The 25,187-nt window shown below is 50.7% G+C and overlaps 1 protein-coding gene and 1 long non-coding RNA gene across 5 annotated transcripts in view; both read left to right on the top strand.

Annotated features, from left to right (window-relative positions):
- The first annotated feature begins 373 nt into the window (after positions 1 to 373).
- On the top strand, positions 374 to 10,535 carry ZIC5 (Zic family member 5). Its single transcript, XM_059685036.1, has 2 exons — positions 374 to 3,602; positions 7,792 to 10,535. Exons 1-2 carry the CDS (start codon positions 2,144 to 2,146, stop codon positions 8,232 to 8,234), a joined length of 1,902 nt encoding a protein of 633 aa, XP_059541019.1. The 5' UTR covers positions 374 to 2,143; the 3' UTR covers positions 8,235 to 10,535.
- A 7,076-nt stretch (positions 10,536 to 17,611) lies between these two features.
- Positions 17,612 to 25,187, top strand: part of LOC132228510 (uncharacterized) — a 107,366-nt gene continuing 99,790 nt past the window's right edge. For all 4 annotated transcript variants that reach the window (XR_009451361.1, XR_009451362.1, XR_009451359.1 and 1 more), the window contains exon 1: positions 17,612 to 17,719. This is a non-coding gene — a long non-coding RNA (uncharacterized LOC132228510). The remainder of the gene's footprint in view (positions 17,720 to 25,187) is intronic.

Here is a 25,187-nt window from a genome sequence, read left to right as displayed (position 1 = left end):
ATTATGGAAGTATTGACACTCACTGCCAAGGAGTTCAAATAAAGGGAACTCACTTGAAATGCTCTGAGAGGTAATGAAGACAGTGGCGACAACCCCAAATATGCTGCTTTCCCTATAAACCATCCATAGAGATGGCACAGTCCTTGCTCCACCTTTGCCTGGCTGGCTGGAGATGGTTTTGAGTCTTTAAAACGAAATTGTGAAAGATCTTGTCCTCTCCAGGTACGGATGTGGATTTTGTCACTGTTGTTTATTTTTTAAAAATTTTTGTTGTGTTTGCACTCATGCCTTTTTTATGAATTTCACAGAAAATTAAAGAAAAGCAAAACATTTGAAATTTGATTGTATTTTATTTGTTTGGCTGTAAGTTTTATAAGAGAAATGACATTTCCTGGGCTCACAGGGAAGTTTCCTGTTAAACATTGTTCACATCAATGTAAATGGGGCTATGGAATCAGGGCTTTTGAAAATATGTCTTACCTCTTTCCAGGGCCATCTCCCAGAGGATGGCTTTGTGCCGCCTCTTTTTGTGTGGACTGAAAATGAATTACACTAATAACGTTTCATTGTATCCCAAAAGAAAAAAATCATTTGTCAATTTTTTTCAAATAATTTTATGCAGGGCAACAAAATGAAAATTAAAACCTCTGACTTTAAATATTGAGCATCTTGGAACATCACACAATTTTAATAGCTTTATTTTTAAAAGCTGAGTGACACACTGGGCAGTACGAACCCTAAAGTTTGGGGGATGCAACAATTCTCCCCCCCCGCCGAAAGTGATGCAGAAACCTTTTTTAAACTACTTTGATGGCAAATCATATGAAGTACATGGGTTTCACTTTTTTAAAAAGCCAGTGTTTATGGTTTTTAATAAAACATCTCTCTTGCTAGTTCAGCTTATTAGACAATTGATAGCAAGTTGAAAGTCTATTCAATTAGTAAATATATAACGAAGACATTGCTTGATTTAAAAATGATTTTCTTGGATCAATTCTAATTCATGGTCCTTTCAAAGAAACTGAGGCACACAGGTGGAGTACATTCTGGACTGGAAGAAGAGATTCTGCTTAAAGGATATTATGTACTTGGTTGCTTCCTTCTGGAGAGATGCTGTTTGGCCTGGCCCGCCACTGTATCTCCCAGAGGCAAAAGTTAGAATCGCTGCCCAAAGTCCCGCCTCCTCCGCCCCCCAGATCTAATTGGAAGTGGCAGATCCAGAACCGATGAGCAGTGAGATTACATTTCGAGCCAACTCCTTTGAAGCATATTGAAAAGGACTCCATGAGCTAAAAAGTCGAGGTAAAACGTTTCCTTTTGGGAGAGATGTATTTTGACTTCACTTGGTGTTTGGCGGAGCCAAACTGCTCAGATTGTTTTACAACCAATAGGATTTTAATACCCTTCCTCAATTCCGTCTCCTGCGAGCCCTACGTGAGCGTCTGGCAGATTGGTGTCCTTCCCAAACAAGGTTCTAGCATCATCTCCACAAGTACGATGACGGGCGAACATCTAATCACCCTTTCTTCGGCGTAGCCTAGTGTGTGGATGTGGGAAGGGGCTCTGCGTGCAGTGAGGCGGGGGGGTTGAAGTTGCCCCCCCTTCCGCCTTTTGTCCCCCCATGGGGGTCCCCAGCCCTCAGCCACCACTCGCCCTTCGGCCGCGTGCCGGCGCACGCTCTCCGCCAGGAGCGTCTGGGAAACGCCGACCGTTGCGCGCGCAGGCCCAGCGCAAACTTTCTGCGAGTGCAACTTGGACATCCCCGGGGAGGTGGGGGGTGCGGGGCTCCAGGGGAGGAGGGGGCGCGAAGCGAGAGCTGAGGCGGCCGCGAGCAGCGGGGCGGATTCCCGCTGGGCCGAGGGTCTGAAAGGGAGCCAATCGGGCAGCCCCGGCTGCTGCCAATCACGCGGCTCGCTCCAATCCCACCCGTGCCATTTCCAAAATCTTGGTCCCACTGTGCAGCTCAAATGTGGTGTGCACGCTGCCAATCGCTGGAGGACAGAGTGGGGACGGGAATGAGCAGAGTTAGGAGACCAGGACAAAGAAGTTAAAGAGCCCCTCATATATACATGTTTTTGGAGGAGGGCAGAGGGGGGAAAAAGTCACCCCCGTGAGGGTCTATGGGTTTGATTGTGTGGTCCTGATGGAGCCCCCTTTGAGCAAGAGGAACCCGCCAGCGTTGAGATTAGCGGACTTGGCAACGGCTCAGGCCAGGCCTCTTCAGAATATGACAGGCATCCCAGCGCTGGCCAGCCCGCCCGCCCACTCCCAACTTCGCGCCATAGCCACGCACCTCCGCCCTCGGGACCTGGGCGCTGACCTCGGCGTGGCCATCACTCCGCTCGGACCCGAGCACATGGCCCAGGCGAGCGCCCTCCGCCTCAGTCCTCCCTCCCAGGCACTCCCGGCACAGCCTGAGGCTCCCGCGGTCGCCGCCGGCGCTGCGGCCTCGGTGGCACAGCCCGGAGCCGGCACCTATCCCGGCGGTGGGGGCAGCAGCAGCGTGCTGCCCTCCGCGCCACCGCCCCCGGCCCCTCCTCTTCCTCCCTCCCCTTCACCCCCTTCCCCTCCCCCTCCTCCTCCTGCCCTCTCGGGCTACACCACCACCAACAGTGGCGGCGGCGGCAGCAGCGGCAAAGGCCGCAGCAGGGACTTCGTCCTCCGGAGGGACCTTTCCGCCACGGCCCCCGCGGCGGCCATGCACGGGGCCCCGCTCGGAGGGGAGCAGCGGTCCGGCACCGGCTCCCCCCAGCACCCGGCCCCGCCTCCCCACTCGGCCGGCATGTTCATCTCTGCCAGCGGCACCTACGCGGGCCCGGACGGCGGCGGCGGCGGCGGGGGTCCGGCGCTCTTCCCCGCGCTGCACGACATGCCGGGAGCTCCCAGCGGCCACCCGCACCCGCTCAACGGCCAGATGCGTCTGGGCTTGGCAGCAGCCGCGGCGGCGGCGGCGGCGGAGCTGTACGGCCGCGCCGAGCCGCCCTTCGCGCCTCGCTCCGGCGATGCGCACTACGGGGCCGTGGCGGCCGCTGCAGCCGCCGCCCTGCACGGCTACGGAGCCGTGAACTTAAACCTGAATTTGGCGGCGGCCGCGGCAGCCGCCGCGGCGGCCGGGCCGGGACCCCACCTGCAGCACCACGCGCCGCCCCCGCCGCCGCCACCGTCCGCGCCCGCGCCGCACCCGCACCCGCACCACCCCCACCTTCCAGGGGCGGCCGGGGCTTTCCTGCGCTACATGCGGCAGCCAATCAAGCAGGAGCTCATCTGCAAGTGGATCGACCCGGAGGAGCTGGCCCGGCCGCCGCCGCCGCCGCCACCGCCCCCGGCCGGCGGCGCCAAGCCCTGCTCCAAAACTTTCGGCACCATGCACGAGCTGGTGAACCACGTCACGGTGGAGCACGTGGGCGGCCCCGAGCAGAGCAGCCACGTCTGCTTCTGGGAGGACTGTCCGCGCGAGGGCAAGCCCTTCAAGGCCAAATACAAGCTCATCAACCACATCCGCGTGCACACGGGCGAGAAGCCCTTCCCCTGCCCCTTTCCGGGCTGCGGCAAGGTGTTCGCGCGCTCCGAGAACCTCAAGATCCACAAGCGCACTCATACAGGTGGGTGTCTGTCCCCGGCCGCGCCGCCGCCGCCGCCGCCTCTGGCACCGCCGCCGCTTCCGCCGCCGCTTCTCTTCCTCCTCCTCCTCCTTCTGCTCGCCTTCATTTTTCCCTCCTTCTGCTGCTTCTCTTCGCATACGTATAACCCGGACATGTGACTTCTTTTTTTTCTCTCTCCCCCCTTTTTTCTATGAATAAGTAATTCGATAGCACACACAGGCCCCGCGCTGGGTTCCCACATGGCGGACTTTCCAGCGCTCCTGCCGCCTCTCCGCCGGGACGGGCACCGCGCTCCAGCCGCCGCCGCCGCCCCGACAGAAGCTGCAGCAGCCCGGAGCAGGAAGGCGCCCAGGACAGTCGGCGGCCCCCACCCGTCCGGCCCCGGGATCTCGGGGAGGGCAATGGGGAAAGCGCGGGGGGGGGGGGAGGGCTGGAGCCGGAGCCGCCCCGGAGGCTCTTTACTCCCCACCCGGTGGCGGGCCCCGCGTGTGAAAGGGGCGTGTGGTATTTGCTGCGGTATTGGGGCCACCAGGCCAGTTCGGTGTGGTCCTTCCCTTGCGGGGTGGAGTGCAAAATGCTAACGGAATGAGGCCCCTGGAGACCCCCCTACACACACACTCGCCCCACTTTTACACTCTCCACACACACCTTCACGTGCACACACAGCACACAAAGGACTTCACACACCTGTATGCCCTTCCTGCGCCCCCCCCCCTCCTGTGACCGGGCACACTCACCTTCTAGGGAACACTCTCGCTTACACACCTCCATGCACTCCCATGCTCACGCACACCTCCATGCACACCCATGCTCACGCACACCTCCATGCACACCCATGCTCCCGCACACATTATCACACAGAACCTAGAGGCTACTGGACAAGTCGGAGTCTAGTTGGAGGAGTGCAAGGCCGGCTGCAAAGCCTCTGCTGCCTTAGAATTTAGGGGAAGCCCGGGCACCGTGGAGACCCCTCCTAACCCTCCCCAGGCCCTGACTGGGTGCGCCGAGGCCCTGGGTGAGGGTGAGGGTGAGGGTGATGGAGGGAGGGGGCGCCTTGCGGGTCGCATGCTCCCTTTGAACAGACCAGCGCGTTGCGAGGGCGCGCTGACGAGTGCGGGCGCAGTCGGGATTTATGGGGACAGACAATATCACCCCTCGGAGGACACTTGAGTAACTGGAGTTTACTCTCCGTAATTACTCGGCTGATTTATCGGCGGCGCGGAGGCAGCCGCAGGGCGTTGGCCTCACCGCCCGGCCAGCGGCGGGGGCCAGGGCATCCCGGGGTGCGCGGGGGGAGCCGGGCCTCGCTCCTGCGGGCCCGCACCTGGCAGGCCTCGCGTGGGTCCGCAGAGTACTGGCCGGACCCCCTTGGGCCTGCCGGCCTCCTTTCTGATCGGACCCTTCCGCCATAGTGATTTCTCCAAAAGGAAACGTCCCACGAGGCTCATCGTAAAAACTATTGCCTGCTGCTTGCCCCTGTGCGCAGCACTCCGGGCGGGGTAGGGGCCTGGGGTCCGGATGGGGGCACGCGGGGGCGGGGGGAGGTCCCCAGAGGGAACCCCTAAAAGGAGAGCCTGCGGCCTCGGCCCTTCCCTCCTTTCCAGGCCTCGGCGGGGGAGTGGAGCTACCCTTCGCGGGACCAGAAGGCGGGGGAGCAGAGGCCCCTGGAAATTGATGGCTGGGCAACTGGCCTAGGTCCCTGCTCTCCGGCCCTTCCTGACTACCTACCTTCCCCACCACCCACCCCCGCCCAGGAGGGGGCGTCTGCGGGTCCCTGTGGCCGTTTTGTTTTCTGGTTCCACGTTGTGTGGTTGCATGGATGCCGGGCTCCAGCGGCTGCATAGGCCTCGCCGGGTCCCCCGGGGAGGGATGCGCGCACCACACATTCATACTCAAACCCGCGCGCGTTGGGTGCGGGGGTGGTGTTGGCCGTCTCGGGGCCGCCTAGTCATTGAACATTGTGTCCAGGGAGGGGCCATCGGGCCTCCCTCCCTGCTATGCCACTCTCCCTTTTGGGGGTTACTCGTGATCCTGGAACATATTGATCAAAAGGAACAATCCCCTGACCACTCCTGAAGGCCCATGTCCTGACCCACGTGCCCCCAGTTGCATTTATAACCTTCCACTGGGCCAGACTGGAGTTCTCTCTGGAGAGGGACCCGGCAGGATCCGAGAGTCACCCACACGCCGCTTCCATTACTCTCTGCAGCTCTGTGAGTCGTTGAGGTCTGACGTGACCTGTGTCAGAGTCTGAAATGTGAACACTGTGGTCTCCCCCTTCCTGGCTGGGTAGAAGCTGCTCACTGTCCCCTTAGTTCCCCGGAATAAAATAGGCAATTCTGTCACCATTTTTACCCTCTTCGTGTTTCCTCCATTGCTTCATCCTTGATCTTCTACCTTTCCACCCCACATCTCCCCTCGACTGGGTCAAACTGCTTCTCTTTCACATGCAGTGCTGGCGCCAGCAATGTTCAAGCCATTTATCCTTCATGATCTGGAAGGTGTAGCTTGTCCAGAAACATGAGAATTCTAAAAACGACGTTGCACATTTGCATACAGTGAATAAAGCTCACCTAAAGTTCCATATTGAAGAAAGGCTGATTAATTTTTTTTTTAAAGAATGCTATATTATTATCTCCAACTTAAAGTAGAATACAGAAATCAGGGCAAATAACCAATGTTTTGATTTTTTAAAAAATGGATTAATTTTTTGTTGTTGCAGCTCATCTACAGAGAATTTTTAAAGGTTGGGATTATCATTGTGTTATGTTGTTTTCCTCTTGTTATGGGGGGGTCAATGTAGGAGGTGTATTTGAATAGTATCTAATTTTATTCTTAAACATTATTTCCAAGTAGGATTAGTTATATTCCAGGCATCTGAATACTTTCAGCGGTGCTAACATACACTGGTATTGGTGAAATTAGTAACAATAAACACTACACTGAAATATTTGTATTAAGATAATAAAATTCCCCACAATAACTTATACACACTAAACTGTCTTAGTTGTTTTTAAGAAGAAAAAGAAATTGATCAAAACCAAGGAAAGGACATACCTGTGCGCCATCAGAGTAGCTGCTGAAATGTGGAGAAACCCAACTTCACTCTTTAAATATGAGGCAAATATTAATATGGTAGTATATATGAAGTGATTTGTTCAGTTATGGACTCAGATACATCAAGTTCACATATACTAAGGTGAGAAGGAAAATTCATACTATTACCTGCTGTCTTTTTTGGCTTTCTAATACCACGGTGTGACCTGGCTGAATTTCTTGTTGTCTTATTGAGCATTTCCACTTCCATGATGAGTGAGTGGCCTTGTGTTTAAAAGTATTGTGTTCCTGGGAGGTTAGAGCAGCTTAAAGGGGTGATGGGCCAAAAGCCTGGTAAATAGCCCATTTTTAAAAAACCATCCAACAATGTAGAAAGCTGTTGGAATATTTCACTCTGGGCAGCAGGGAAACACGGGGCGGAGGCGCGTGTTCCTTATTAATGTTTGTTAAGGCTCTATTCCACCAGGCTCTTAATTGCCCTGCAAGTTGTGAGGAAAGCTGGTAGAATGAAGAGGCCAATGGCCATTTCTGTGCCAGGCTTGTAAAAACATCTAGTGGTCGGGTAGTGTGTTTCACAGGTGCCCTTATTTCTGAAGGGAACAGGATTTTGTTTTATCTCCTTTCCCATAAGTGAAATCTTGGGGAGCACTCTGAAACAAAATGCCATAATAATTTTATTACACCACCCCCAGGCACTTTAAATTTAGTGTATGTACTCATTTTTCTTGTATTAAAAGTATCATTTTATCAGCATTTCTCTTGACAGGCTGCTTGTATTTTTGCATGTATAGACCCTGAGGGGAATGAGGATGTGGGTATTCAGGTCCTGGTTGGGTTTCGGTGTCACATCTTGGACCATGTTCTAGTCATTCTCTCCCTGGCCCTTATGGTGCCACAGGGCTGACATCTAGCATCTCACAAGTCCAGTCCAAGGAGAGCCTCCAGACCAGTGGTCAGCACCCATTCCCTGAAGTATTCCTTCCCTGTTGCGTCCTGGAACATAGGTATTAGACTGGGAGTTGGTCTTCTAGAGAATGGGAAAACGCATCCTTATTTCTGCTCCAAGATTTCTCTCTTAAGCCTGGGAGATCTATGACAAGCAATTGTTAACCTTTCGTATGTTTTGTTGCAGGGGAAAAGCCTTTCAAATGTGAATTTGATGGCTGTGACAGGAAGTTTGCCAACAGCAGTGATAGAAAGAAACACTCCCATGTCCACACCAGCGACAAGCCCTACTACTGCAAGATTCGAGGCTGTGACAAATCTTACACTCACCCGAGCTCCCTGAGGAAGCACATGAAGATTCATTGCAAGTCTCCACCGCCTTCTCCAGGAGCCATTGGCTACTCATCAGTGGGGACTCCACTGGGTGCCCCCTTGTCCCCTGTGCTGGACCCAACAAGGAGTCGCTCTACCACTCTCTCCCCTCAGGTGACCAACCTCAATGAGTGGTACGTTTGCCAGGCCAGTGGGGCCCCCAGCCACCTCCACACACCTTCCAGCAACGGAACCACTTCTGAGTCTGAAGATGAGGAGATGTATGGGAACTCTGAAGTTGTGCGGACGATACATTAGAATTTATTAAAAATAATAGCAAATAAAATAGTAAATGGGAGTCCTTGGACCATATCCTAACCTGAGACAATGCTGAGCCTGGGAAAATCTGTGACTCAGACTTGCCACCGGGTCTAATTAGCCCTATTTATTTGGTATGAAACCCTATGGTGTTTGTACATTTAATTAATTTAATTAAGATATTTGGGCTTTTTTTCCCCCCCTAGAAAACAAACAAAAAACCAAGCTGGACTTTACACATTGCAGGGGGACAGGGCTGGGAGCAAATTGTACCAAGAAAAATGAATGGAGAGTAGTTGGTCAAGATACACACTGCTAATAATATATATATATATATATATATATATATATATGGAGAGAGAGAACAATAAGTCAGAACTCCACAGAGCAACAAGGCCCTCTGCATTTCCTAGAGTGCCTTGCAAATGCCTTTGATACCATAACATGGGCTTCTTTGGAGCCTCTTAGCCTCCTCCTTGGGCCCTAATTCTGCAAAGTCCTCTTGATTGTAAACCACACACTTGCTGCATTGCCAACAGATCTTGGGACTCTTAGACTGTACCTGTGTCCAAAAATATTTGTAAAAACCTTTTAAGTTCTATTACTTGTCATTTTCCATTTCCACTTTTTATTACTGATCCCACCTAAACACTGTATTTTTACACAGGATATTCAGTACCCTGCTTGTATGATTTAAAAAAAAAAATGCAGCAACCTTGCTACATTTCCATATATTGTGCTACTGTGATTGTTCAAGCAAAAGTGGAGATAAGAGAAAAAGCTGCTGCAAAAGACAACTGTGAAACTGCTATTTTATAAAATAGAAGGAATTCAAGTGCTTTCTTTTTCCTGATTTTTTTTAAAACTGAGATCTCCGATGCTGCCTCTCTACTATGTTCAGACTTCTTGTGTAATAAGGAAATTATGTTTTAGATTCTAAGTTCTTTGAGGTGCCAGAATTAACAGGCCAGGCTGGGGAGGTGTGAAGTTGGCGGCATGCCTATTTTTTTGAAAGCTGTTGTTTTTAAAATAGGCCAACTCCTCTTTTATACTCTTGTATTAACCTTTTAAAAAGCCTTTATTTTTCGATGCCCGAAAGTGCATTTTAATGCATTTTCTTCCACCTGAGCACTGAGCACACGGAACTCTGTCCCATTTGAAAATGACAGTGTGTGAAGTGTATGATTTACATTAAAAGAGGGGAGGGAGTTGCTATACATATTAAAATTTTTAAAAGGTTTATAGTTACCACCAAACATTGATGAATGTGTGACCTTTGCCAGAGCTGTCAAGCTAGGATAAAAAAGGTCAAGGACCTAGGACAATAACTCTTAGTCAATTTATTTTCGGTTGGTACAACACATCTTGTGTGCAAAATGTAGTCCATCATAAACATCATACAAATACACTAAAGAGCACTAATTTATCCTCGGAGACCCTGAAGACACCCCTCCCCAGGGTTTGTAGAAACTTGTTTCGTGTACTGTGAGTGGTTGTAGTGTTATTGTTAATAACCTGTATGGGAACACTATTTGTACAGCTGAATTAATTTATTTTCAGACATCCTTTTTTCTTTCCTGGAAGAGTTCAAAGCACACCAAAGAATTATATTATACATTTTGGTGAAAGATTGTTGTTTATGATCCATGGTTTATTTAAAAAAAGAAAAAGGAGAGAAAATGGAAACATATATTTTTAAACTTACTTGAATGAACAACGTAATGTGAAACCAGGACTCTTCCTGCATGTCTTTTTTGCATTGTGTTGAGATTATATATAGTTTATAGATATATTATATTCCTAGTACAGTGCATGGTGCTGTCACTTTGAAAGCCTTTCAATGTTGTCTTCAAATTGTTATGGTGAATATTAAACATGCAGACCCTCCTTTATAAAGAAGAAGATCATAAAACTTGATATAAAATGAGTCTACATTTAAAAGTTTATTTGATTTTCCTATTCACTTTCAAATCTCTTTCAAATAGACAAAAAAGGTATGAACTTTGGGGGGATAATTTATGTATTGTAAACTTATTAGAACAAAATATTTCTGATTTGTAACGAGTTGTTTTATTTATACAACTTTTTCAATGGTAGTTTGCACTATTCTTTATTATGCTACAGGTTTATTTATTATGAAACAAAAGAATATGTATTTTATGTATTTTGTCATGCATAGGTTAACCCTGCCACAGATTTATTGGTTCCTGATACACCTAAAATGAAAAACTTAAAATGTGTACCTTCAATAGAAAGCAAGGATGATTATGGAGTAAAAATTTAATAAAGGTATTCTTCCTATGTATTGTTTGTTTTACATAATGCCATTCTCTTCCAAATAGAACAGGTTGCTGACATAATGAACATTAGGTTCTCTTTCCTTGACCTCTTTATTTCATAGCCTCTCCCCAAGCAATAAAATATTTTTACAGCTTTGTTTAATTTACAATCCAATCTAGAAAATGCAATATATCCATGAAGACTAAACCCTGCAGGTTGCACCTAACACTAGCATAAATCTTAGGGGTTATTGCATTCATTTGTTAAAATTAATATCCTCAATGATCCCAATCAGTAAAAGGTGAATTTTAACTTTTTTCTTTTGTGGTGCCTAGCCTCTACAGTAAATGTCAAAAGGAATGAGGAAAAGGTTGAGGGAGGGGCAGAGGCTTCCAGATACACAGCAAAATCAGGAGCTGAGATGGATCTTGAAAGAAGTTGAGTACTGGGCATCAGGTAATGGGGGCGGGGGAAGCAGAATCCAACTATATTGTGGTTTATTTGGAAGTTGAGGGGATATAAGTTACAGCATGTTGAGGCAGGTATTAAGGAGAAATTACATTTATGTTAACAAAATATCCCAAGTAGCTTAAACTAATGCAATTGTTGAGCTACATGAGCAAAGCCTGTTAATGTTAGCTGATACAAAACCAATAAAAGGCAAATAATTAAAAGCAATTGGTAATAATGTCAATAAGCAGTTCTCCAAGAGGTTATAGTGATTTTGAAAAGTCAGGTTTATTAAATGTAGTAAAGGTGAAACAGGTTGCAAAGAGTTGTTTTAAGCCAGATAACAATAACCAGCGCACGAAGGAGAAAAACCCATAAATGAGGGCCCCAATCAATGGGAAAACTTATAGCTCTCTAATGAAGTTTCTTGTGAAAAGAGGGGTGACACAAAGCCACCAAGACATGAATCATTCATGGGAAATATAAAAGATAAAAGATCTGACAATGAGCAGAACCTTGTATAGAGTGTCTAAAACAAGTTTCCCCTTCTTATTTTCTGCTTTAAAACGCACAATCTCCCACTCCCAGCGTCCTCTGTCCAGTCTATAGAGTTAAAATTGACCACTGCTCGTCCTGCGCCACTTCAAAGTAATTTAGTCCAGAACGGAAGGCTTGGCGCTTGGACAATCTTCATGGTGTGTTAAGATTTCTATGGCAATTGGCAAGCAAGACGTTCCCATCTGAATATGTCTCAAAGAAAGCCACTTATTGACACTAAGTTGGCTATCATCAAAGACTTCATCTTTCCTCGGCAGAATGTGGCCCTTGCAAACACTGTTTAAATCATCTACCTTTGTTTTCCAGGCTAGAAGAATCTTCAAACACATACTATTTGTAGTTTATGTATGTATTTCCCCCATTCGGGATGTTCTTTGGAAAAGGGAATGCTACTACATCAAAAGTACTGAAAAAGAGCTGGGGGTGGGAATTATAATCTTTTAAGGAGTTGGAGATGGCTACACAGGAGGGATAGGAAAAGAGGAGGTTGAAACTTCTTGAAAGCTAGGCCCAACTATGGTAGATGTCAAATATTTGTAGCGCTTGCAGTCTTGTCATTTATATCCTGCATTTTGTGGAAGCTTTTTGAGATAGTGGTTTTATCGCTCTATCTACTTACCTATGACCTACCACCTATTATCTCTTTATAAAATGGTACAAGAGATGTTCACCTGAAGTATTTTTTTTTTTAAATCCCAGTTTGGCTAGGGAATACAATTTGGGAAAGAGGGAAGGGGAGCCAGTCTGGCTTCTTCAGTGATCACCTTAAGTCAGAGGAAAGGAAAACAACACAAGAGAAATAACACCATCCTGGCACTTATGAATACTCCCAGCCTGTCACATCACGCTACTGGCTTGCCCATCCACCCCTTCTCTACTAAAACAGACACATGGCCACCGAAACCCACACTTCCAGGGCTGGAGGGCTGGCTAACTCAGGAGGCCCACCGTGAAACCCGCAGCCCTGGGGTTCCAGCACACTTCCCCTCCTGGAACAGAAGCTCACAGAAACTTACACACACGCCCACGCACCGACACTCAGGAGTACACGCATTCACACATGAAGCCGGTGCCTAATCAGGCAGGGAGAAGTTCAAAGGCATGTTCTTTGAAATTCAAACTACTGCTTTTATGGTACATCCACAGAGCATCAGGATTGCTATGGCAATGGTCAGGGCCAGGGCAGTCGCTGGCAGAGGGTCCACAGCGATTGGAGACACTCTATTCAGATACAGTTGCTGTGACCTTTACTTTCATGCCAAGTTAGCACCGTCAATTTTCACCTCATCAGAAATACATATTTTACATATAATATTACACCCAGAATATAATGTGTGTGACATATAATATATGTGTTTCCTTTACATTTTTGCTAGGAATCCCCCCCCCCTTTCCCCAGGACCCCCTAGCTGGAGAGAAAAGAGAAAGAATGAGCAGACAGAGGAGAGAAAGCCGAGTGAGGGTGGGGGTGGGTGATGTTGGAAAAGGGGAGGAGAGAGCGGGAGCCCCCAGCCCCAGTTCCTCTTCCTTCTCTTCCCACCTAAGTACTTTTATTTGGAAAGCGATTGTTCTTTGTTTATTTAATACAAGTACTGTGTGAATGGCGAAAAATAAACACGATGAAAAATAACCAAACAGATGATTCCTCCGAGTGAAAAAGCCCGGACTTAATAAAAGTGCGAAGCAGTCACCGCTGAATGAGAAACCCTTTGAAGTGGAACTTATTATAGGAGGAATACTTTGGGGTTGCCTTAACGACGCCGCTGAATCGAAAGCGCTCGCCTTTGTCAGCGATTTGTTCTCCTTTGCCGGGGTGCCCGCAGAAATTACTTACATGGGCTGCCTTAACATGCAGCCTGCAAATCAGTAACTTTGCAGCTCAGACTTGCAGACGCCACTCGGCAACGGACAAAAAGAAGTCAGGGGGAAACGCGCTAACCTTTCACGCCGAATCTCTGGGGATGGGGGGCGCACGGGCGTGTAGGGCGGCAGATAAGAAGTTGTATTACAACTCTCCCCACCCACCCCCGCCCCAACCCGGGCTCTCCACCACCTACTACCCCGACCCCCTAGTCTGGGTTGCCCCCCCCCCACCCCCGCCCCCCTCCCCCGGCCGCCTGGACCTAGCCGGGTTGTAGAGGAGGCTCCGGCTACGCCCGGGCCCTCCAGCTAGGGGCGCTCTCCTGCGCGCTGGCCCGGCGCAGGACTTTCCCAGCAGCCCCGGCCATATTTAATAAGGGTCGTTTATCACTCAGGCGCTTTGAAGGGTCGCCTCCAGCCCTGTGCCCATTAGAAAGGCGGAGGTGACATTTAAACTCCGTTTTCAAGGATCGCAGGGGGATTTCCATGAAAAGGCAACTCGTTTGTCTTAGGCGCCTGGAAACAACCCCCTTCTCGCTCCCTTTGACCACATGGCATAACTCAAAAACAATAGTTCAAAAGTGAAATGGCATCGTGGTGTTCGCTCGGAGACAGGCCCCCATCTAGCACCAGAGAAAAGGGGTAGTCCGCAAGACAATGTGCTTTTTGTGTCCCACTCTGTCACAAGGACTGTGTTGTTTGCTTTGGAGGCTGCGCCTGTTATACTTTCCTGAAAGTGCTTGTGTTCAACAAGAGTTATAAGTCATCCAAAACAACAAACATTTTGATTTTCTTTGCCTAAAGGGCTTTCCCTGGCTATGGGCACCGTGAAGACATAATGTCCTTGCTGAGAAAGGAACACCAGTAGTAGCATTAGAAGCGGGCGCATTAAATATTGAGTGACACGGGGGAAAAAGAGCTTGTCGAGGGGCACTCAGCCTGAAAGTCTTTCTTCCACTCTGTCTGCAGTGGCTGCTGGACTGTTTAAGATGGTATTAATTAAGGCGGCTTCGGATGCCGCCGCGCCCGTCGGCCGCTCGGCCGCGCTCGGTCAATGGGCCTGTGTCCCCGCGCTCGGCTCCCGCGTTGGCTGAGCCCAGTGCAAATGTCACTTCTCATTTGGAGGCTGAAGAGAAGGGCCCGTCCTGCATGAAGGGCAGCAGGCGTGTAGTCATCAGCAGGCGTTAAAGGAATATGAGGGGCTGGGGTGAGAGGAGGGCAGGGGAGGCAGGAACAAAATAGGAACATCTGCCCTGGGCTGGGGAGGAGAGTGCGCCAGCGTGAACTGCTTTTGGCACAGTTTGGAGAGTGCCGTTTAGCAAACAAGGGCCACGCGGGACTCGCTGGGTTGGGACATCCACTCTCTGGTCTGCTCCTGCGTGGAGAAAATGAAAACCCCAGCCCTGCAAAAATCCATCAGGCAGCTGGGCGGGGCACTATTTTACAAAGAGACTAGCTTCTACCAAGACAGACAAAGGCTTGAGGCAAACAGGCCTTTTTACTGGTTTCCTTCTCCCCCCTAGGTCCCCTTCACAGGACACAAATAAAGCAAGCCCCAAGGGCCTCAGCCAGGGACCTGCGACCCAATTTTACAGATGGTGAAACTGAGACCTCCGGCAAGACTCAGAGGAGACTTTTGTCACTATGCCCCTAAGGCAGCGGTTCTCAACCTGTGGGTCGCGACCCCTCTGGGGATCCAACCACCCTTTCACAGGGGTCGCCTAAGACCATCGGAAAACACATATTGAATATATAATTACATATTGTTTTTGTGATTTATCACTATGCTTTAATTATGTTCAATTCGTAATAATGAAAATACATCCTGCATATCAGATATTTACATTACGATGCATAACAGTAGCAAAATTACAGTTATGAAGTAGCAACGAAAATAATTTTATGGTTGGGAGGGGGGGGTCACCACAACATGAGGAGCTGTATTAAAGGGTCGCGGCATTAGGAAGGTTGAGAACCACTGCCCTAAGGAGTCCGAAGTTGAAACTCTCATGGAGTCAAAAGGCCCAGCCAGGAGTGCAGTTCTATTTAAGGACAAAGTATCCACTCTGCCCTAATACCAGCCCAATACCAGCCCAATACCAGCCCAATACCAGCCCAATACCAGCCCAATACCAGCCCAATACCAACCCAATACCAGCCCAATACCAACCCAATACCAGCCCAATACCAGCCCAATACCAGCCCAATACCAGCCCAATACCAGCCCAATACCAGCCCAATACCAGCCCAATACCAGCCCAATACCAACCCAATACCAACCCAATACCAGCCCAATACCAGCCCAATACCAGCCCAATACCAGCCCAATACCAGCCCAATACCAGCCCAATACCAACCCAATACCAGCCCAATACCAGCCCAATACCAGCCCAATACCAGCCCAATACCAGCCCAATACCAGCCCAATACCAGCCCAATACCAGCCCAATACCAGCCCAATACCAGCCCAATACCAACCCAATACCAACCCAATACCAACCCAATACCAGCCCAATACCAGCCCAATACCAGCCCAATACCAGCCCAATACCAACCCAATACCAACCCTAATACCAGCCCAATACCAGCCCAATACCAGCCCAATACCAGCCCAATACCAGCCCAATACCAGCCCAATACCAGCCCAATACCAGCCCAATACCAACCCAATACCAGCCCAATACCAACCCAATACCAACCCAATACCAGCCCAATACCAGCCCAATACCAGCCCAATACCAGCCCAATACCAGCCCAATACCAACCCAATACCAGCCCAATACCAGCCCAATACCAGCCCAATACCAGCCCAATACCAGCCCAATACCAACCCAATACCAACCCAATACCAGCCTAATACCAGCCCAATACCAACCCAATACCAGCCCAATACCAGCCCAATACCAGCCCAATACCAGCCCAATACCAACCCAATACCAGCCCAATACCAACCCAATACCAACCCAATACCAGCCCAATACCAGCCCAATACCAGCCCAATACCAGCCCAATACCAGCCCAATACCAACCCAATACCAGCCCAATACCAGCCCAATACCAACCCAATACCAGCCCAATACCAGCCCAATACCAAGCGTTTGATTCAAAGTCAAGTGGATGTTGGTTTCAGCAGCTGGGAATTCCTAACATTAAAACTAACTGTGGCATAAATGAAATGCATGTCTTAAGTAACTATGTTAACTATTAGCTCTTGATGAGAAGAGACAAGACTTGCCAGAGTGGAGGGGTGCAGGGTACCCTGGCAGATTGATTTTTGCATCCAAAACCCCCATAGGAGTCCGTCTCCTGGTATGGAGTTCCAGATGGACGCGAGCCTTATCCTTTACCACATGATCCTATGGAGGTGGGGGAGGCTCGGTCAAATGCTCTCTCCTGCATGACTATGATTTGGGTCCTTGCGGCCAGGTACAGGGTTTTAGCACCCTTGACTCTAGATTCATTTGCAATGCCTGCTTCTCCATCTCGGGATATACGCCCTTAGGGCTCCCTCCAACCTCCTGGGTTAGGAGGGTCACCTATCCCACCCAGAGCCATCCTGCAGGGGAAGCAGTTTCCACCATCCTGCAAGGCTGGGCTTTGTTAGAAGCGGGAGGGGGGCGAAGCTGGGATCTGTCAGTCCCAAGACTGGGGCCTTCAGCCTACACACCCTCCGCCCCATTGGGAGCTGGAGGCGTTGCTCTAGGGCGGGAACCGCCTAGCCAACTCTGGAAGTTACTGGAGATGGGCGGTGGAGAGGAGGAGAGAGGTCTGCCAGACCCTCCGCAGCCCCACCCCCACCCCGCCACAGGTTTACAAAACCTAAGTCTGGATCTTCCAAGGCCCAGTAGCAAACCTGGGTGATGTTTTTTGCATCTTCCTTTGGTCCCCATCTCCCTACTTTTACTTTTTTTTGCATGAACAGGCCCTAGGCCAGGGTAAGAGATGCAAAAAATTTTGGCCCGGAACGCACGGGCGCGCGCCCCTACACACACACACACACACACACACACACGCGCGCGCGCGCGCACACACACACACACACACACACACTCACGGAGAACTAAACCCCCCGCCTCCGCCCCAGCCAGTGCACTGGGCACATGCTCGGGCTCCAGGCACCTTGCCAAGAGCGCGCGAGCACCCTGCGTGGCACACTGGCTTAAGTTCCTGCACGAAGTGGCGGGGGTGGGGTGAGGAGGGAGGGGTGGGTGGCGGCGGACGCTGCCGACCGCTGGCGGTGTGCACAAGTTCAGTGTTCAACTTCCCGCTCTTAACGAGAGCGGGGATCCCTCTGGAGAGGCCCTCGGGAGCTGGCGGCGGGGCTGGGAGTGGCGTGGGTAAGCTGGCCGGCGCGGGGCGCGGGCGGCGGGGCACGAGGGCGCGGCAGTTGCAGGGCGCGAGGGTGCCCGCGGCCGGCGGGACGCTCGGGAGAAGTCAGCGCGAGCAGCTGTGACTTCACCTATTAGCCCCGACGTCTTTCCGAGGAGCCTGGCGGAGTTAAACAGCCCACAATGGGCGCTCTGGGGCGCCTCCCGCCTGACCTCCACCCGGGTTTAATAGTTTCATAGGAACTTCATTAAATCAATTACTTAGTGAGCACATCATCATTTATTCGTAATTAGCAGCGAGGAGCGCGTTCTCTTCCCCCAGCCCGCGGCCCGGGTCCCAGCGGGGTTGGCGGAGTTGCGCAAGCACTTTTGTCTGCTGGCGTGTTGACTCCCGGCATTATGCGGCCCGGGTAATCTTTACGTCTTAATCTAGCATTCAAGGGGCGAAGGGAAAACAAACAGGGCGCAGGCCAGAGGCCAGCCCTGCGGGCCCAGCCGCCCGCAGAACAGGGCCCTCGCTCCACGCGCAGGGCGCGCCTCCGCGGCCCCCTCTCCTCCCGGGCGGAGAGGCGGAGGGCCTCGCCGGGGCAGAGGGGCTGGAGGGGAAGGAGCCAGGCCAGGGGCGCCCAGAAGGCAGGGGCGAAGGAAGAGGAGATGAAAGAGCGAAAAGAGGAAATCGGGATCAGGAAAAGGAAGGCACGTCCTGCAAAGCGAGCACAAAAGGCAGACGTCCAGGCTCGTGCGTGTGTGCGGACGGCGCGAGAGGGGGCATGCGTGTGCGTGCACGTGTGTGTGCGCGCAGGATGTGCGTGAACTCACATCCATTTCAGATGCCGGGCGTCTGGGCGGAGAGAGGCGAGCGCCAGCAGTCGTGCCGGCCTTGCGTGCGCGGAGGCAGCTCGCTAGGCGTCCCGGCTGCAAAAGGGCTTTAATTTGGGGACTGCAGCCCCGGGCGCAGCTCCAAGGCGGCCCACAAATTACGAGCGAGGGGTTGGCGAGGAGGGGGAGTTGCTGAAAGCCCGGCCAGAACTTGCGCGTGCGGAGCGACGCGAATAACGGCTCCGCGAGGAGTCGTGATTCCGTTGGAGTGCAATCATGTTTCCCCACATGCTGCCGCGCCGGCCAAATTCTGTACGAGAGGAGCAGTCTGGGCTCCCGGGGCCAGCAACGTGGGCCGCGCGTCCCTGCCCCTGCCCATGCCCCTGCCCCGATCCGATTTCCGCCGCAGGTTGGAGAAGTCCCTCCAGCACGGAAAACTTTCAACTTCTGTCGGCGATTCCCCTCAGGGAACGGAGGGGACCCCAGAAGGGCTGGGGGAGGCAAAGGGTCACGGATGCTCCGTCTCCGGTTCACTTAGGGGCGGGCGAGTGTGCACAACTGTGAGGTTAGGAAAAGGTCCATGGGACATAAGCGAGTGGGCTTCCAGAAGAAACCGGGGTCCCAGAGGGGGCCCCAGACGTTAGTCTCTTAGGTGGACCCGGAGTATCTAGGTTTCTGAGGAGAGGGCCTTGAATTTCCCCACTGGTTTTCGTGGCCAGGCCTGTTTGATTCCGAATAGTTATTTGGAGGCTGTGAACGTGTGCAAGTGGTGGTTGCTTTGTTAGTGATTCCATCCAGACCGCATCCGTGTTTGGAGTGTTTGTCCTCTCCTGGGCCCAAAGAGAGCTTGGCGCCTCAGAGGGTGGCTGCATGGGGACAGGGTCTGACCTGGATGGGAGTGGGGAGGACAGAGTTGAAGTGTGGCCCGAAGGCCTCTTGATCCAGCCGCATGTGGGTGTACTTCTCGCAGTGCCAGGGGACCTGGGTTCTCCTGTGAGCCCAAACTCATGACCAGCCCACTGGGCTCACAGGAGCATTCTCAGTCCCCCAGTCTTCTCCTGTTCTCCCTTTCCTCAGGTCTCATCATCCTACACTCGTTCTGTGCCCTTTTTTTTTCTTTTTTTTTTTAATTTTTATATCTTCCTTTTTGCACAGTTGACTCACAGGTCCCTTGGCCCTCTACCCCAGGGTCTGGTACATCCTTGTGCCTGGTGGACACAGGATGAGAAAGAGGCAGGCAGCAACTCAGATCCTGTTTCCAAATAGGCCTGCTTGAATGGCAGACATCCCACTGAGATTCCCAGCTGCTACTGCCCCACCCCACTGGCATGGCCAGAGAGCTTGGGTCAGCCTGAAAAACAGGAAATGGATGGAGAAAAGGTCCATCAACTAGCAAGTCGGCGCTCTTTTAAAATATAAAAGCACTTTGCATACTGCCCCCCAAAGTAGGTAAAACAAAACGGTCAGGTTTCCAGAAGAATTACAAAGAACAAAATCAATGCATACATATAAAGCAAAATATGATTTTCTTGAATAGATCTCCAAACACTGTAAACACAGACGACTTTTAGAGTCTGTTGCACATGGTTATGCTCTGGTATAGTGAATACCTGTGCATGTTGCCTGTATATTTGACCAGACAAGTCGATACACACGCACACACATGCACACGGTTATAGCATATTTAAATCCAACCTGCAAATGATCAGGGTCTATACATCCTGAACCTAAACAAATTTAATTTTTATTTAAAGTAAAATTAAAATGTAATTCACTCCTGACTTTTCTCTCCACTTTTCCCTCTTCCTCCCACCCCCAACACCGTTTAATAAAATAGCCATCAGTTGGAGAAAAGAAGGCAAGTCAGGCAAGCATTTTATGAGCTGGCAGGGAATTTGGTGAAGCGGTTGATGTAGAAAATCTGGCTGCAAAGTTTTCTTAGTGATATTCCGATTCTGCTGTCTCTCCCCCTGCTCCGGGTCCTAATAGCGTTTAACCCACGAGCCGGCTCATATCTCAGATTCTGTTCTGATTCCCACTTGACTGGGCTGTGCACATGACTGGCACCCCAGCTGCATAGTGGGAGCCCTGTCCTCCCGCCACTCCCCACTTCCTTCCAGCGGGGCTTCCCTTCCTGACTGGCATACTCCCATTGTCTGGGGTCCATGCCATGGGGCCTGTCGGCCCGAAACTAATAGGCATCTTGCTCACATCCTGCCATCTCTACGTAGGGCTCTGAACAGGCTTCTCTCATCACTGGCGGCAGGTGTATCTTCCTGGGCTGGCAGGGAGAAGAAGGCCTGGCATTGCTATATCGTAGATGCAAGCTGGGCCAACACCTTGTGAGGGGACCAGGGGCTCTTGGCAGCCTGGCTCTGGGTAATGATGTGTAAGGGAAATTTAGCGGCGTGCCCAGGGGGAAACTTGCATTAAGCCAATGTTTGTCTCCCTTTAGGGCACAGGGCAGCGGTTGGACGGCTCTGACCATTTCTTAAACTTGCCCCAAAGAGGAAGCCTCAGAAAAACCGTTGGCTTGGGTCGAGTGTCTGTGTGTTACAGAGAGAAACTTCCGGGTAGGCATGGGCCTCAGCCTGGGCCTTCCCTGTCTGCCTTCAGGCTCAACGGCTTCGGTGGTTTTCAGGTTCTGCTGCTTATAACAGGGAGGCGTAAAACCATGAAGTGATTCTAGGCAAGTACTTTTCAGGAAGGAAGAACCCCAAAAGATGGGGTGAAGTTCAGGGAAAACGCGGCAATCTAACCAATGCCACCACTCCCCACCCACTCCACCTGTTATTTCTAACGTTGATGCTCTAGAATCTTTCTATCCATCCCATAAATCAGAGGGCCGGGTGGTCCAGGGAGAGAAATGTGCCCTGAAAGAACTTGAGTGTCTTTGGCCACTTGGCAAGGAGATTGAAGCGGCTATTTTCTGACCCTCCTCCAATGGGGATGGTGCCTGTTAGGGAGGCAGCAGAGAAACTGCACCATAAAAAGTATCCTTCTTGGTTCTTTAAGTTCCTTCTTGAGACTGGAACTGGGTTTTAATGGGAAGTTTTCTCTGGGCCAGGTGGGTGTCTGGGGAATTGTAGACACAAAGCTTCTCATTTCCTTAAGGGCAAAGAAAGCCCAGTTGGGTGCTGGGGGAGCCAGGGGCAGCCTCCCTTGGAGCTGGGCACTCTGAGCCCCCGGGGACAGAGCTGTGGGTCTGGGCAGGGAATTCAGCAGGAGCGGACATGGGCGGTTGTAGAGAAGCCTAATATCCATTACTCACGTGTTTTCTGACCCCTTTAAGAATTCTGGTAAAATATATGCATAACATAACACCTCCCATTTGAGTCATTTTTAAGTATACAGTTTTGTGGCATTAAGTACAGTCACATTGTTGTGTAACGATCACTTCATCCCTCTCCAGAACTTTGTCATCTTCCCAAACTGATCACTTTCATTCTGCTTTCTATTTCTATGAATTTGACTACTCTAGGTACTTCATGTAAACGCAATCATACACTATCGGCCCTCTGGTGTCTAGCTTATTTCACTGAGCATTATGTTCTCAAGGTTCACCACAGTATAGTATGCATCAGAACTCCATTTCTTTTTATGCCTGAATGATATTCCAGTGCATGGATAGATATGGTTTTGTTTATTCGCTCACCTATCAGTGGGCATTTGGGTTGTTTCCACCTTTTGGCTATTGTGAATAGTGCTCCTAGGAACATGGGTGTGCTCCACGCTTTTATATGTACATATGTACCTATATAATAGACTCTTTTATGAACCAATGTAAAACACTTTAAACTAAAGGGGTGCTCCAGCCAAGAATTTAAAATGATATCAGATATCTCACTTGGAGCTGGCTTTCTGAGGTCAACGAAGTGCAGTTGGAATTCGCCGGAGAGCCAAAGCATTGCTTCCAGCTTCATGGTATTCTCATCCGTGTGTGTGAATGTGGGGGGTGTGTGTGTGTGTGTGTGTGTGTGTGTGTGTGTGTGTGTGTGTCCAGCCCTACCCAGTGCTGCTGCTTCAGAGGAACTATTAACACATTAATATTATCAATAGCAGGCAGTGCCTGAGCCATTAGGGATTTATGAAAACATCTGAAGCAAGTCGTTTCAAAGCGCTGATTTGTTTTATAGTCAGTATTACATTTTATGACAGGCTCTTTTGCCAGCAAAATGAGCGTATAAGCATCATACACAGCTCAGTAGACGGAAACTGGTGCCCTGTGCTGCCCCACAAACTTGTGTTCCAGATCCCTTGGGAAGCTTCTGCAATTTGCAGACAACTACTAACCCTTTGCTAAAGGGTCGGCCCAGTGCTTCATCGGGAGTATGCCCCGCCCCCCACTTACCTTTTTAGCCGTAGAAAAACTATAGCCCCTTCCCTCTCTGTCATTTTCCTCAAAAAAAAAAAAAAATGTGCCTTATTCCTTAGGACACAGTAAGGAAGCCTGTCTCCAGTAGACCAAAGCCAAACACTTTCCTGGCCACTTCTGCTTTCTGGGACACATTCTCTAGTTCCGGACACGGCTCAGCCCTCATGAGGACGGCGGTGCCAAAGAAAAGGGACCAGTTGGTCCCCTGGAGGAGGTGGATGTATGTTTCTCAGCTGCCCCGAAACCTCCCTCTTCATTCAGACCGCCACCACCTCCACGCAGCCCTGCGCTCCACCCCCAGCATCAACCCCAAAAGAAGACTGATGTGTAGGTGGACAGGGTGGGGGTGGGACCCAGTGGGATGGAGGGGAAACACATCCCTCCTCCTTCCAGCCCCCACCCCAAAGCTGGGTGCCTCCCACCGCCCCTCCCTGAGATGGGAGATAGCACTAAAAAGTTCCTTCTCACCAGTTCCCAGGGAGCAGGGTTTGTAATATTTTACAGCCGCTGTTTAACATTTCCCTACCTAGTTATTAAACACGAAAGGGAGTAAATTAAAACGGCAAAGTAAAATGAAATAAAAGGCGTCTTTTCTTTCTGTAAAGAGACAACACCTAATTAAGGAATACTTGAATCCCACAAAAATGCAGACTCTCACGGGTGACATAAAACTTCTCCTTTTAAAGCAGGAACAAAACCCAGAAAATTGGGGACAGGCCCAAGAGGTAGCCCTTTAAAACAAAAAGCTCCTTCCTCTTGAGACTTCTGACTTGTTTCCCCCTTCCTTTTTTTCTCTTGCACGGTCCTGGGGGAGGATTAAATTCGAACGACTCCTTTGAGTTAAAGTTTTCTGGGCCGCGGCCAGCCAAGCATGCAGGCCGCCCTCCCTTCCTGCCAGCGGCGGCCTCCAGCTCCAGCCCAGCCCGGAGCTGCGGGCCCCTCCCCCTCCTCCCCTCCCCCTCCCCTCCCCTCCCCCACCCTCCCCCACAGGGCCTTTCAGGACCAATGCACAGCCCATCCCAGACTCTCTCCTTTGTCCCCTCCCGGCTGCTTTTTCTTGGGGGTGGGGGGAGTGGGGCCCTACTTTCTCCAGCCCCCCCCCACCTCTTTCCGGGGGAGCTTTCTGAAACAACAGCCCACGCCACCTTCCATTCCCCTCAGCCTCCCAGAGCTTGGAGAGTGGGACCTTCTTTTTCTCTCTGGCTTTTATCACCAAAAGCTCGGGCCTCCTTCAGTGATTTCGCCCTGGGTCCCACATTCCGCTCTGCCCAGCCGCAGCACCACCTCCCTCCATGGGGTGTGGTCCCCGAATCACCCTGGGAGCCCTGCTCTGGCCTTTGCTCTGGGCCAGATGTGGCCATTGCCACATCGAGAGGCACCTGCTGGGGAGTAAAACTCTGAAAGTCTAGGGTGCTCCCGACCACGAGGGTGGAAGAAGCTGGCTTAGCCCCGCCAGGAGCCAGGCCTCCCGCCCTGATCAGCTGGCAGGCTTTTCTGGGGGACAGCTGGGCCGGAGTTCTTCCCATAGTAGTGGCTGAGTTCCTTCCTTATCCCTGTAGTTATTCTTTTTTGTTGTTAATCCTCACCGGAGGCTCCCCCCCCCCCCCATTGATTTTTAGAGAGAGTGGGAGGGAGAGAAAGAGAAACATTGATGAGAGAGAGACACATTGATTGGTTGCCTCCCTGCCGGCGCCTTGATCTGGCCGGGATTGAACCTGCAACCCAGGTAGTCCATACCCTTGCCTGAGAATCCAACTAGCAACCCTTAAGTGCACGGGCTGATGCTCTAACCACGTAGCAACACCAGCCAGGGCCCTGTAGTAATTCTTTTAGGAGAGTATCATTCTTTTTGTTTAGTCCTATCATTGGGGGTGGGGGGTAGGACGGAAAGAAAGCTACGGGGAGGCTATAAAATATGGATTGACATGTCTTGAGACATCTACACACTAAAGGCATCCTTGCCCCAAGCTTGCCTTTCTGATATTATTTTAGGATTTTGAAAGTCCTGCAGAATTTTGCCCAACATCACAATGCATAGGATGGAGCCAGAGATCCCCAGATACCTGCTTATTAGACTAAACAGTAAAAGAACATCATTTCTTCTTTTCAAGAAATAAGGAGGGGCTGTTTTTGTTGGCCTTTCCTTTTGGGGATGGATCCTGTGGCTGGCTTTGCCTTTTAACAGGGTAGACATGGATGGCACCAAAGTAGTGTGTGATAGAAGCAGTGTCTGGCCTTCCCTGATCTGCTGCAGAAACATTTGTGTGACTGGCTGCGCCCAAG

The sequence above is a fragment of the Myotis daubentonii genome, chromosome 2 (genome assembly GCF_963259705.1).
Source record: "Myotis daubentonii chromosome 2, mMyoDau2.1, whole genome shotgun sequence".
Classification (NCBI taxonomy): domain Eukaryota; kingdom Metazoa; phylum Chordata; class Mammalia; order Chiroptera; family Vespertilionidae; genus Myotis; species Myotis daubentonii.
Note: the sequence above shows the minus strand (reverse complement) of the source record. Positions and strands in the feature narration are given on the sequence as shown.